The sequence below is a fragment of the Giraffa tippelskirchi genome, chromosome 6 (assembly GCF_054371585.1).
Source record: "Giraffa tippelskirchi isolate mGirTip1 chromosome 6, T2T-mGirTip1v1.2.pri, whole genome shotgun sequence".
In the NCBI taxonomy this organism is placed as follows: domain Eukaryota; kingdom Metazoa; phylum Chordata; class Mammalia; order Artiodactyla; family Giraffidae; genus Giraffa; species Giraffa tippelskirchi.
Genome location: NC_137280.1, coordinates 150,960,493 through 150,973,992, shown reverse-complemented (window position 1 = coordinate 150,973,992; position 13,500 = coordinate 150,960,493). Strand labels below are relative to the sequence as shown.

The 13,500-nt window shown below is 43.7% G+C and overlaps 1 protein-coding gene across 2 annotated transcripts in view; it reads right to left on the bottom strand.

The window, feature by feature from the left end:
* TENM2 (teneurin transmembrane protein 2) overlaps positions 1-13,500 on the bottom strand; it is a 1,754,865-nt gene that overhangs the window by 544,577 nt on the left and 1,196,788 nt on the right. Inside the window, exon 1 of one of the 2 annotated variants that reach the window (XM_081504402.1) lies at positions 4,995-5,133. The exons of the other annotated variant lie outside the window; for it this stretch is intronic. Within the exon in view, the coding sequence (XP_081360528.1) occupies positions 4,995-5,133 (139 nt within the window). Of the gene's footprint in view, positions 1-4,994; positions 5,134-13,500 lie in introns of those variants that run through there. 2 annotated transcript variants of the gene reach the window in all.

The window sequence follows — 13,500 nt, the reverse complement described above, 5'->3', positions numbered from 1 at the left end:
GCACAGGATTGATCCCCAGTCAGGGAACTAAGATCCCACAAGCCCTATGGCCAAGTTAAAAAAAAAAAAGAGAGAGAGAGACTGAAAAGAGGTATAGCAGCAAGTTGAGGAAGGAGGATCTTAGTCACAGACAGTCCTGGACACTGTGCCACAGAGGTGCTCAGCGGGTCCATGGCTAGGCAGGAGTGTGGACACCCAGTGTGGACAGAGTACCAAGCGGCCAGCTGTGGCCATGGGGGGCACACTGACCAGGGATCGAGGTTTATTTTCCAGTCACTCCATCAAGGGCGTTTCGGGGAACTTCAACACAACTGATTGTCAGCTCCAGGGTTAACAATCTTCTGGATCAGAAATCAAAACCCTAGTCAAAGGGGAAGAGGGGATAGGTTAGGACCAGAGCCTGACTTGCAGAGAAGGATGGAGTGAGCTTCCTCCTAGGTTCCCACGGCCTCCGATAGGGTATTAAATTCTCTCCTTGTCTGACATAAAGTAATAACAGAGAGTTGTCACCGGGCAACAGGAGATGAGACGACTTTATTTCCTTTTCTTCCAGAGGCATGTCCCAGTCTCCTATTTAACGACAGGAGAGAAGCCACTGGACGTAAGTCAGGGAAGCCAGGACTCAGCACGCCTCCAGGGAGACGGGGAGTAAAGCCAGGAGGATGAAATTCACCACCTGGAGTTTTCATCGGGTAGGAGCCAGACTCACATTCTACTTTTAAGTTGTTTAGGACGGTCCAGTCTCTTCAAACACCCCACAACTATTCTCCAGGATGGTCACACTAACATATAGTCCATTTCACATCTCTGAATATTCATAAAAAATTCCATAGGAAGAGTAAACATCTGAAAAACAAAATCTCCTCTTTTAAAAAGAAAAGAACCCGATGCTTTGTTTCACACTCAAGAACTAAAGAAACCCTGTCTCCAAATGGGGGCTCGTCAGCATCTCTGGAAATTAGCTCTTGTGTCGTTAGTGTTGCAGGAACCCTCAGGCTCATGACTGTCTCCCTCAAGCAACAGAGCCCATGGTCTCCCTTCAGGTCCACCAGCTGGGAAGTGACACCTACCCTGCCGCAAGGGAGCCGATTCCTGGTCCTCCCAGGCAGAGTATAGCTCCCAGGCACATCCAGGCTTGTCGGTCAGGGTGCTGTCTCCTTTCCTGTTCCATCTGTCCTCGCAACCCCATGACTCACATCTCCCCCTCCCCAGAACCTCCCCACTACTCTTCAGCATTCCTGGGAGCTGGAGGACTTTATCCTCATGAAATTTTATGACACTGTGCAAGGCTCAGGAAAATCTGCACATGTTCCATTTTCAGAAATAGAGTCCTAATCAATGTTTCCATGTGCAGAATGCGAGTCCTAATGAAGGGCCAACACTAGTAAAAGCTCACACTGATGGAACACTTACCATGTGCTGGGCACTTATGAACATTTAATTCGAAACACATAAGTATACTAAGCCCTCTGGACACACTGATATCATTTAATCGTCACCATAGCCTTTTAGTTATGAATGAGGATACTGAGACACAGAGGTCAAGTAACTTCCTAGTTAAGAAACAACTAGCAAGTGGCAGAACTGGGATCTGAACTCAAGACTCTGAACCCATGATTTTAACCCCTGAACACTAATACTTGTCACAGCAACTAGCAATATGTTTTTATAAGAGATGATGTATGTGTGCCAAGTATGAAGCTATCCATCACAAAAGCAGTATGTTCAAGGAGTAACAAAGTAGGGGTCAGGAGAAGAAGAATAAGCTGGGTTTTGATGTTAGTTCTAGGTGCTACTATGCCAGTCAAGGTCAGAACCTGAAAGCAGATGGTACACACACCGAGTCACGAGAGGAGAATTTATTAAGTAGACTATTTTAGAAGTCGTGGTTGGGGTTCAGGAAAAACAGGAGGGTTGGTGCAGTGTTCCTGGGCTGGCCAAAGAGGGAAGTTGCCAGCATCGTCAAGGCGTAAGGGGAGGGGATGATGAGGAGAATCAGAAAGAGAACACTCTATGGAGTGGGCCACCTGGGGGGACTGGCATCTTGGGGAGGGAGAAACAGCCAGCCCCTGGCCCCACGACAAAGAGGAAGCTGGCAGTAAGTACAGGCTTCCCTTTCCTCCACCCTCTGACCTGTTCCCACTGAGTAAACAGTTGTTAGCCAGAGGACAAGGGCACCCACTGATGCAGCCCATGTGGTCAGCTCTCAGGATGGAGAGCAAGGTCCTGAGAGATGGAGGGGCACGTGAAGGACACACGGAAAATATGGAACACAGTCATTATCGTGATAAACTGGGACAAACCTCAACCTCCCTGGGACTTGATTTCTTCATCATTATAATGAGACAATTGGACCACATGCAATTTATGCTGCCTTCCAGCTCTGACATTTTAAGATTTGATGAATCCACCCTCCACCTATGTCTCAAGAGATGTTTTTAAAGAATAACTTCAAAAAAGAAAGTTGAAAAGACAGCCCCCACATCACTTCTACATGTGCAGGTGGATGGCAGCATGAAGGCAGACTGTGGCTGAGCTGGGAGGGCATCTGTCTGCTCCAGAGAGTAACCAGAGCATTGTTCAGTGATCTAAGAAGGTGGCTGGAGAATACGAAATTGTCATGACAAAGGCGGCCGCGCAATGCGAAATCCCTCATTCTCTTTCTGCAGCAGAAGTAAAGGTACCTGAGAGTACTAGGTACTTGGTAAACCTGAAGAGAGATCCTGCCCCCTTTCGTGGGAGCTTGTGTCAAGCTCCATCCCTGGGTTCTCACAAGCAGCCAGTGGACACACACTGTCGGGCCTGAATGCGGAGGCTGGGAGGTAGCAGATGAAGGGAGCGGTTGGGAGGAGGGGATCATATCCGCCTGAATCCTATGTGGCTCATCCAAATATCATTAACATAGAGTATATTAATGCAAATATATGGAACCTAGAACGATGGTAGTGATAAACGTATATGCAAGGCAGCAACAGAGACACAAACATGAGAACAGACTTGTAGACACAGTGGGCGAAGGAGAGGGTGGGGTGAATTGAGAGAGTGGCATGGAAACGGACACACGACCATATGTAAAATAGGCAGCCAGTGGGAATTTGCTGTAATGATTCAACTCAAACCTGGTTCTCTGTGATAACCTAGAGGGGAGGGATGGGGTGGGAGGGAGTTCAAGAGGGAGGGGACATTATGTATACCTATGGCTGATTCATGTTGTTGTATGGCAGAAACCAACACAATATTATAAAGTAATTACCCTCCAATTAAAAATAAATAAATTAGAGGAAAGAAGTGCTTCTAGGGAATTCCCTGGTGGTCAGTGGTTAGGATACCATGCTTCCACTGCAGGGGGCACAGGTTAGATCTCTGGTGGGGGAATTAAAATTCCACATGCCACACAAGGCAGTCAGCGCACATGCACACGCACACGCACACGCACACACACACACACACACACAAAGAAAGGGCTCTTAGAATGTACTTCATGAGTGGGTCTTAGCTCTCAAGGACTCTGGCTGGCCAGTTCTTGACAGAGCATTAAGCTCCATGAGGGCATCTGCCCTTCCCAGCTGCTGGGAACACACCTGCTTGTTCTCAAAGGCTGCGGGACCCTATGTGTGATGATCTGAAGGATACTGGCATTCCCCTCAGCTTTCCCTAATTTCCTTCTACTCGAACAAATCTCAGTGAAATCACACTATTACAGAATCAGCCTTTTGGTTTCTCTAGACTCATGATAGGGAATATTAACCTCATATCAGATTTACTAATGATTTGCTTCTTTAATGAGAGGAAATTCACAGTATCTCAGGGCCCCTAGATCCAGGGAGCACAGTGTGTGCATATGTGGGCATGTGTGTGTACACATGTGAATATGTGTGTGCATGCGTGTAGCAGGCAAGGGGGGTAGCACACGCTCAAACTGAACTTGTTCTGCTCCACACCTGTCCTTACTGTGACCTGAAGAGCAGGAAGCAGGTCAAACAAGGAAAATGGCAAATACGTTAGACACTAAGGGAGCAGGAACCTAAGTTTGTGTGTTTGTGTCTCTACCACCTACAGCTCAAAGCCTGAGGCACGGAGTGGGCTGAAATATCAATACATCTGCTTATTAGCTGTATGACCTTGAAAGAGTCCTTTTTCCTTAATTTCCTCCTTTGCAAAATGGAGCTGATAAAAATCGTAATGCCTACCACACAGGGTTGATATACTGATAAAATGAGATCAATTCAATAAAAGAAGTGAGAGAAATCTGTAAAACATAGATTGCCCTGAAAAGCAAGGGATAATTCTGACTTTATGTAAACTGCTATGACAGCAGTGTGCTCTTTGAAGGCAAATGGTACACGTGAAGATGCATCAACAGACTCAGCACCTGCAGTGGAAGACACCAGGAGTTTCTTAAAAATCTGTTCGGCATACTAAATAACAGATCCAGATCGCAAGAATCATCCATGTTTCGAAGAAAAGTTTGGTTACTAAGATCAATCAGTTCCCCGCTCTCCCTTTTTGCCTGTTTTTTAAAAATGCCTTGATACAGAGCCACAATCAAAGGTGAAGCCAATCAGTGCACAGAGAACTCCCACAAAGAGGTCTCTGGAAGGTGAAAGAATGTGACAAATGTAGAGAGAGTCCCTCGAAAGTCTATGTCAGCAACAGACCTAAGATGCTTGACTCAACAGATGTTTACAGTTAGTCGATCCCATTTTATATCTACATTCACAGCATATTTTTATGATGCTGTACCTGGCAGCCGTCATGGAGGTCACAGGAAAAAAATCCTGCAGACCCACAGGCTGATAGGAATTAGAAATTACACTTGCTGGCAAGAGGTCGTGGCTACTCTAAGAGAGCTGTGGGCAGAAGCAGTTTCACTGTCACCCGTCCTTCCCTCCATACCCACTGAAGGGTTCAAGGAAATGGTCCAGCTCCTCTGTCTATTCGGAAAGGTCCTTGTGAAGCCCCATCTGCATGCACATCACATCCAATATCCTTACCCAGAGACTCCATCACCACCTTCCCACGGAGAGGGTTCGCGGGCAGGGGTGAGGCATGGCCGTGTGTCCATGAGAGGTGGTCTGGCTCGCGCTCAATTGTGCCGGCCACGCTGATGATCAACAGAGACTGGCTCACCATTGGCATAAGCTGGAAATGGGCTGCTCGTCCTTCGGCAGTCCCCTCTAACTACAGAAAATTGCCAGCAGTCCCAGCCTGCCACAGCTGAGGTCTTCTCCAGCTGCGAGGGAAAAACATCATCCCACTGTCTGCTCTCCCCCTCCTCCCTTTTCTCTCCCTTCCCTGTAGACAGACACAGCATGAGGTTCCTGAGGAATTAGTAGCGGGAGACGCCTCCCCCGCTGGCAGCCAAATGCCAACTGCAAGTCCTGCCCATGTAATGTGTCTGACATTTCTGCATCTCTCTGGGTTAACGTTGTTTGACACAGACTTTTAAAAATATCTCTTAAAAAGGTTTGTGTGTGTGTGTGTGTGTGTGTACAACTGCAGTTGTTGCAAGGCATCATTGGGTGTATTTATTATTATTTAAAACAATTATTCTCTTAGTTGCTGACATCTCTCTGCTTTGGCATTTCTACTTAGGCAGAAGTAATTGGTTTCAGAAGGCTGGAAACCCTTATTTGAGACCACGTGCACATTCCTGTTGATGGATGCCATAAAATGTTCACGTATCATCTTCCCTCAAGTAAAACAAGCGTTCAAATCCAGAAGGAGGAAATGTGATTGACAGCATGGCATACTTCGACGGTAACTACCTGTTGTTAAGTTATTTTAAAGCACCTGTATGTGAAGTGGGGTCGGTTCTCCTTCTTGGTCAGTTACCTTTAGCTAGATCTTACCAGGTCCAAAAGGGATTCTCTCACTCTCCTTTCTGTATTAGAAAGTACTTCCCATGTCTTGTGGTTCCTAACTGTCAACGGGCTGATTAAGGCAAGACCTCTCTCAAACATTCCTATCAGGCACAGTCTCTGGGAGCCAAGACGACACACAGCTCTCCATCATGTCTGGAAGAAAGGTTGAGTTGTAGCTCATGCACCCAGAGAGCAGGGCTGTTTTTCTTTGTGATATTTTGGGATATGTTTTTTATTTTTGTTAAGGAATGGCATGGCATGGCTGCTAAAGTGGATGACATCGATATGGCAGACAAAGAATTTCTACCAAGAAACAATGAAGCCCAACTCCAGATGGCGCGGGGAAGGCAGGTGAATGGCTACGCATACCTACAGAAGAACGACCAGCTGGGCATGGAGGTTCAAGCCCAGGGGCTCTGGGTGCACACGCAGAAAGGCACCTCTGAAAGTGTGACGTACCACCACAGAATGCACTGCCACTCGCGGACGCTTTAAACACCTTGGAACCTCGGGGCAGAAGTCTACCCACAGATTCTCTAAGTGATGCCCACCTATAGGTGATAGAGTAGCACAGGTAAGCCTGTGGACTCTACCATCAGACTGCACAGGTCAAATCCCAGTTTTGTCACCTACTAATTGTGACCTTAGACAAGTGGCTCGGCCTGGGAATGATAAAAAAAAAAAAACAACTTACGTCAAAGCGGTGTTATAAAGATTGAGTTAATACACGCACAAATACTTGAATCACTGCCTCTTATGATCAGTATTGTTAATATCCAGTCTCTTGCCTGCTACTCCCCATGCAAGACAAACTAGTTTCCCTTCCATTCTTGGTTAGATACTGTCAGAAATTTCTTCTCCACACCAAGCGCAAATTAAGCTCCCTGAAATTTCCATTGACTTACCCCAAGCCTAATAGGAAAGGCAGAGCAGAGTAAGGCTCATTTCTCTTCCCCTGACAGTTCTACACAATATTTGAGACAGCTGTAATGTATCCCTAAGTCTTCAAGAACAAGCCTTTCCCATTTTTAACAACTTCTCCTTATATGGCAATTTTCCCAGATTTTTCTTCATCTTTATCGTGTTTGATTCAGATTTGTCAGCATCTTTAAATTGCATCATATCATACAGAACAGAATTTTCTGGGTGTGGTCTCAGAGTGCAAACCATGGGAGACTTTTTAATCTTCCTTAGCCCAGATATGCCATTTCCTCAATCTTACAAACCACCAGGCACAGTCAAAATTCATATTCAAAAAGCCACCCACCCTCTTGGCCCAGATGCATTTTTCAGATACTTAGAGGACTAAAGGAATTCTCTCCTTTTTAACTCTGACATCAGTATGAAGCATACACAGAGCCAAGCACTCTCTAGTGTATAGACCCATATAACTAAACATTTGCAATTATCCTGAGGCTAAAGAACCTTCTGAAAAATTAGTTCACAGCTCTCCTGGATAGAAATATATCTGGAACTGAACACTGAAAAACACTTGGATTATCAATCAGCCTAACCATCTTAGTTTTCCAAAGAAACTCAGAGAACTTAAATGACTTACCCAAGCTCACATTCAGATGGAGCTGAAAGTTAAGCCAATATGAAATCATGGGCGAGAACTTTCCCAATGCCTTTCTATATGGCCAAATGGAAGTTTTCTTTCTCATGAGCTCAGGAAAACCTAGCCTATTTCTTTTCCAAAGAGATTCACTGGTGGAGTTTGGTAGCTTTTCCATTACAGCAAATCAGCGCACTTGATTGGCCATCTCCAGTACAAGAGATCTGGATGCAGATGTTGGGAATTGAGGAATGAAAAGCAGAATGGAGTTTCAGAGGGTTGTTTTAAGAAGGGACCCCAAGAGCTATAGCAGAACATTGTACAGGTCTTTCTACCTGCACTCTCTTTTAGATTTCTCAGGGTAAAAGTATAATATCCCTTCCACTTGCCTGTGTGCCCACATTGTTGACTTGGCAGCAGTATACCCTCTACAGCAGTAGCCCCCAACCTTTGTGCCACCAGGGAGGGACTGGTTTTGTGAGACAATTTTTCCACAGACTGAGGAGAGGGGATGGTTTAAGGATGAGTCAAGTGCATTACATTTACTGTGCACTTTGTTCCTATTATTATCACACTGTGATATATAACGAAACAATTCTACAACTCACCATAATGTGGAATCAGTGGGAGCCCTGAGCTTGTTTTCCAGCAACTAGACGGTCCCATCTGGGGGTGATGGGAGACAGTGACACCTGAAATGTGCTGTGTTCCTATGAGAATCTAATGCCACCAGTGATCTGACAGGGGGCAGAGCTCAGGTAATAATGCAAGCGATGGGGAATGGCTGTAAATACAGATGAAGCCTAGCCGGCTCACTCACTACTTACCTCCCGCTTTCAGCCCGGTTCCTAACAGGCCATGGACTGGTATTGATCCACGGCCATAGGGCTTGGGGAGACCCCTGTTCTACAAAGAGAAGACTGTCTCTAAACCTACCTGACTGTACTAACAGACAGATGACCTGGACAAGGAATGGGAAACTCACTTACTCCTTTCTAAAAGGAAATTAACCAAAACCTGCTTTCCACTGCTTGGCAAAGATAATATGAAACTGAATATAAAATGTGTGTGTGTTGTAGCTTTAAAAACAATGGAAACAGTGGGAATGCTATTTTTAAAGTAATTTCTTATCCTGGAGGCAGTTGTAACTAAAATCAAAACAAGAGCAAAAAAGCAAAAAACAAAACAAACAAACCTCAGGTCACAGGATTTGCTGTTCAACGCATAAGGAGATATTTCCCTTATTTTTCCCTGTTAAAAGTGGCTTTTCCCTTTTCTCATTTTATTTGGCTTAATTCCCGTGGCACATGACATACTGCATGATGATATGGGTACGTATGTTCACTTCCTTACTCTTCTGTGAACTTCCGAGGCAAAGGGACAAGTTATCATGCTGTTCTCTGCCGTGATTACATCTTTCACAGTATGACCACCTCATGTTGGTTCTCTCCACTGTCGCTCTTGCTCCTCCCTCTAATCCTTTATCCACATGGTAGGCAAAATGATCTTTTACAGACAAATCTCATCATTATAACCCTTCCTTCAAAATCCTTCACTGGCTTCCTAGTTTTCCATGGATGGAGTCCATACCCCTTTAAGATGACCCAGGAATCCTTGCTGGATCTGGACCTTTCCCACTTCTTACCATCTGTTTCACGCCTCTCTCCTGCTCCCTCTCTCTGCCCCAGTAACCTTATCCTTTCACTCCTGGAACTCACTCTGTTACTCCCACTCCACATATATTCCTCCTCTCCCTCCCACCCCCATCTCTTCTTCTGGTTACTTGCCATTAATCAGTTTACTTATTTAGGAAAGCTTTTCTTTGATATCATATTCAAGTCAGGTTCCCTCCATGTTACATACTGCTGTCCTATCCTATAAATCTTCTCTAAGACCTTCCCAAAGCATAATTTTTGAAACACTGGTGGAATATGATATAATTGCATCAGAAAATGTTAAGTCCTAAGTTCTCAGAGACTTTCTAAAGAGCCATGCCACAGAAGGAGGACTTCTATCTTCCTCCTGGAAATAAAATATCAGTCCAGACATATTTCTGGAGGGGAGTGGAAGTTATAATCTACCATAACGTTGAATCAGCCACCCACATCATTTTTACTTAAAAAAACAGAACAAAACAGGCTGGGTAGGCAAAATATTTGAGCTTAATATTTAGAAAAGACTCCCCCAGGTCTAGAGAAAAGATTGAAATGTAGGTATATTACTTTAATATCACATGGTTTCAAGGTCCCAGTTGCCCATCTGTGATTAGCTGCCTCTATGGTATGTCAATCATCCCAGAAGAAGATGTTAGGTCACCACACACATTCATCCCCTTTATAATCAGACTCACAACTTCAGAGAATGCTGGAGATGAAATGAAGAGGGCCACTGGTGGATGTCAAGGGCAAAGCTACCATCAAGAATTACTCAGCACGTCAGGAGTCAAGGAGAAAGATGTTGTTCGGATAATTGAACCCCCAAACCCTGAGATGTTACTAAATCCCTTGAGGCTCTAAGCATGTTTATGGGAGCACCAACTGGAATACATGGGGCAAAGCCATCCTGGGGCCAGAGCAGGGGGAGAGGGGTGGAGAAATTACATTCACTGAACACCTATCCAAAATCACTGCAGATGGTGACTGCAGCCATGAAATTAAAAGACGCTTGCTCCTTGGAAGAAAAGCTATGACAAACCTAGACAGCATATTAAAAAGCAGAGACATTACTTTGCCAACAAAGGTCCGTCTCGTCAAAGCTATGGATTTTCCAGTAGTCATGTACGGATGTGAGAGTTGGACCATAAAGAAAGCTGAGCGCCGAAGAATTGATGCTTTTGAACTGTGGTGTTGGACAAGACTCTTGAGAGTCCCTTGGACTGCAAGGAGATCCAAGCAGTCCCTCCTGAAGGAAATCAGTCCTGAATATTCGCTGGAAGGACTGATGCTGAAGCTGAAACTCCAATACTTTGGCCACCCGATGCAAAGAACTGACTCATTGGAGAAGATCCTGATGCTGGGAAAGATTGAAGGCAGGAGGAGAAGGGGACAACAGAGGATGAGATGGTTGGATGGCATCACCAACTCGATGGACATGAGTTTGAGTAAACTCTGGGAGTCGGTGATGGACAGGGAGGCCTGGTGTGCTACAGTTCATGGGATCACGAAGAGTTGGACACGACTGAGCGAATGAACTGAACTGAGCACCTATTCTGTGCCAGTTCTCTGTTAGAGGTTTTAAGGTCAGTTTAGCATGTAAATGAACTTGTCCCTTGGCTGGATCTTTCCATCTTTAGAGTTCTCCAGGAAGACTGATAACTTTTCCCTTGAATAATGAACCAGTCCTGCAAAGAACCCCCTTATGTCTTTTTACTTAAAAAAAATCACCTCCATTACTTTTGACCAAAGTCTGCTATACCTGATCAAAGCAAAACGGAGATTATTCAGATGACAATAATTTTACCACAATGGGCAATGTAGCAAGTGATCACGCCAGTTCTGGATCCTAATTTTGTCCCCGAATTTCCTCCTTCATAAAAGGGGTGGGATTGATATCCTTATTAGATGGTCTAAGAGATTCAGGGTAAAAAAACAAAGATCCCCACTCAGAAAAGATAGATATTAAATGCTAATGCAAGTCACCAGCTCCTCTTACTGAGCTGCCCCCTCCTCTCAGGCGGATCAGAAGATGTGGGTCATAACAACTTGATGTTGAATTTGTAGAGCTACTCAGCCTTCATAAATCTCCCTTTTGGGACTTCCCAGGTGGTCCAGTGGCTAAGACTCTGCACTCCCAATGCAGGAGGCCCAGCTCAAATCCTGGTCAAGAAACAAGATTCCCTCTGCCATGATTAGGTGTTCACATGTAAAAACTAAAGATCCTGCAAAAAGAACCTACATGCCAAATTAAAGATCCTGCATGCACTAACAAAGATTGAAGATTCCACGTACCACAGCTAAGCCAAATAAACAGATATCTCCCTTTCCCTTCATCTTTTATTTCCTTCTGTTCTTCTAATTATGAATATCTGAACATTTTTTTTTTTTTGCCCTAACCTACTCAAATGCAAGTTTTTAAAGACAGAAATCATGTCTTATTTACCACCTTATTCTTGTTAGTTCTCAGTATAAACACCTTGCATACTTCTTGTCCTAAATTACATTTTTTTTTGCACTTTTGCCTCAGTTTCTCTATTGTTTCAGTCAAGGTAACACTCAATTTCAATAGACATGTAATGAAATCATTATGTTTGATTTCTCTTAAAAAATGGAAAGATATACGCACACACATGAAAACATGAATTGTTCTTATCTTAATGAAAAACCAGCAGCTTTTCACAGATTGAAATGTCTTTATACATCAACACCTTGAACAGGGATCAATGAAACATAATGAAATTACAAAAGCTTCTCAATATATACCATAAAATAATTTCAGTGTGCGGTGGGAAGAATTCTATGGATTTTTCCTAATGGATAAAAATTCTGTTAATGACCACAGGCAACTGGAAGAAATACAGACAACTAATTCTACAGTAGGAAGTAGTATAGGGTAGTAAATTTTCAAAAAGGAATTCTCTGGAATGGGAAGATGATAAAAGGTGAAACGCTACTTTGGTCCTAGAAATCTTTAAGGAAAAAATGATCACATAACTAAAGGTTTCTGACAACTGGAAAGTAACAAGAATTAGCCAGAGAAGCTTCGTAAGAACTGTGAAAAAGACTGAGAATGTACAGAGAAGAGCATCTGAAATAAAATTCAGTGCGTCACTGAAGATTGTAGAAACAAAGAACAGGAACCTACACTTATTAAAAGAAACTTCAGAACTAGAACCACCTGTTGTTTTTCTAATTCATGAAATAGTTGAAAATAAAAGTCATAGGATACGGTTGACACTGAAGACCAAATCTACAGCAAGTAACCAAGAAGCAAATTCAGTTTTTAAACCCTTCAAATAAAAGATGATATTGTCCCCCCAAAGGGAAGACATCCTCATGATGAAATGAGTCAGAAAAGGCCCAACTGATGTTACTGAAATTTGGCAAAAGTATTCACATTTCAGCTGAATTATAAGCTTGAGGTTTTACAGCCCAGAGGCATATCTTTGAGAAAGTTATAGGGGAACATAAATAGATTTTTAGAATAGAGATGGCTCTTTCAGCGTAGGTTAATGGAAGATATGTTATCACTAACGTGGGCAGGGAAAATGGAGAATTGATATATTAGGTTACCCAGGCTTGATAGAGAAATTGCCAATCTTTACGGAAGATTTGCAGAATATTTATTAAAAAAGACACAGAAGGAAAGGTTTTACATTTTTAACTGTGACTATTTCTCTCCATTTATCCTGCCAGGCCCATATTCAAAGCCACTGGGATGTATCACTAGCTCCCTGCTAATTTTTCATACATTGCCTAGACAGGTGATGTTCTGATTTTTTGTTTTGCTTGGTTATTCATTTTAGGTTAACGTAAATTCGAGCATAAGCCCACTGTCTTCTGCCCCTGACAGACATGTTCTCTTGACACACTCTGTTTCTTCATGGCTTTTCCCATGATTTCAATGATTTATCTATTTATTGAATACCCATGTTTTTTGGCAGCTCCGGCTGCTATAACAGATACCCAAAACTGGGTAGCTCAAACCACTGACCTTCACTTCTCACAGTTCTGGAGACTGGAAGTGTGAGATGGGTTGCCAGCAGTGAACTCAGGTGAACTCCGTTCAACTCCTACCACCTGCTTTGTAAAGTGCCTTCCCACCTTGGCCTCACACCATGAAGAAAGAGACAGCTGAGTTCTGGGCTCTTCATTCCCTTACAAGGGCACTAACCCCATTATGGATGCTCCACCCTCATGAGCTCATCTAAACCTAATTACCTCCCAAAGGCCTTACCTCCAATTGCCATCACATTGAGGATTAGGGATTCAACACATGGATGTTTTTTGGTTGGGGGGAAGGCACAAATGTTTAATCTATAACCTTCATCTTCCTTGTAATACTGTAAGCTCTCAGAGGTCAGGGAACTCTAGTTTTGCTCCCTGCTAAAACCTGCATGCCTTACACTTGACCTGGAACACTATG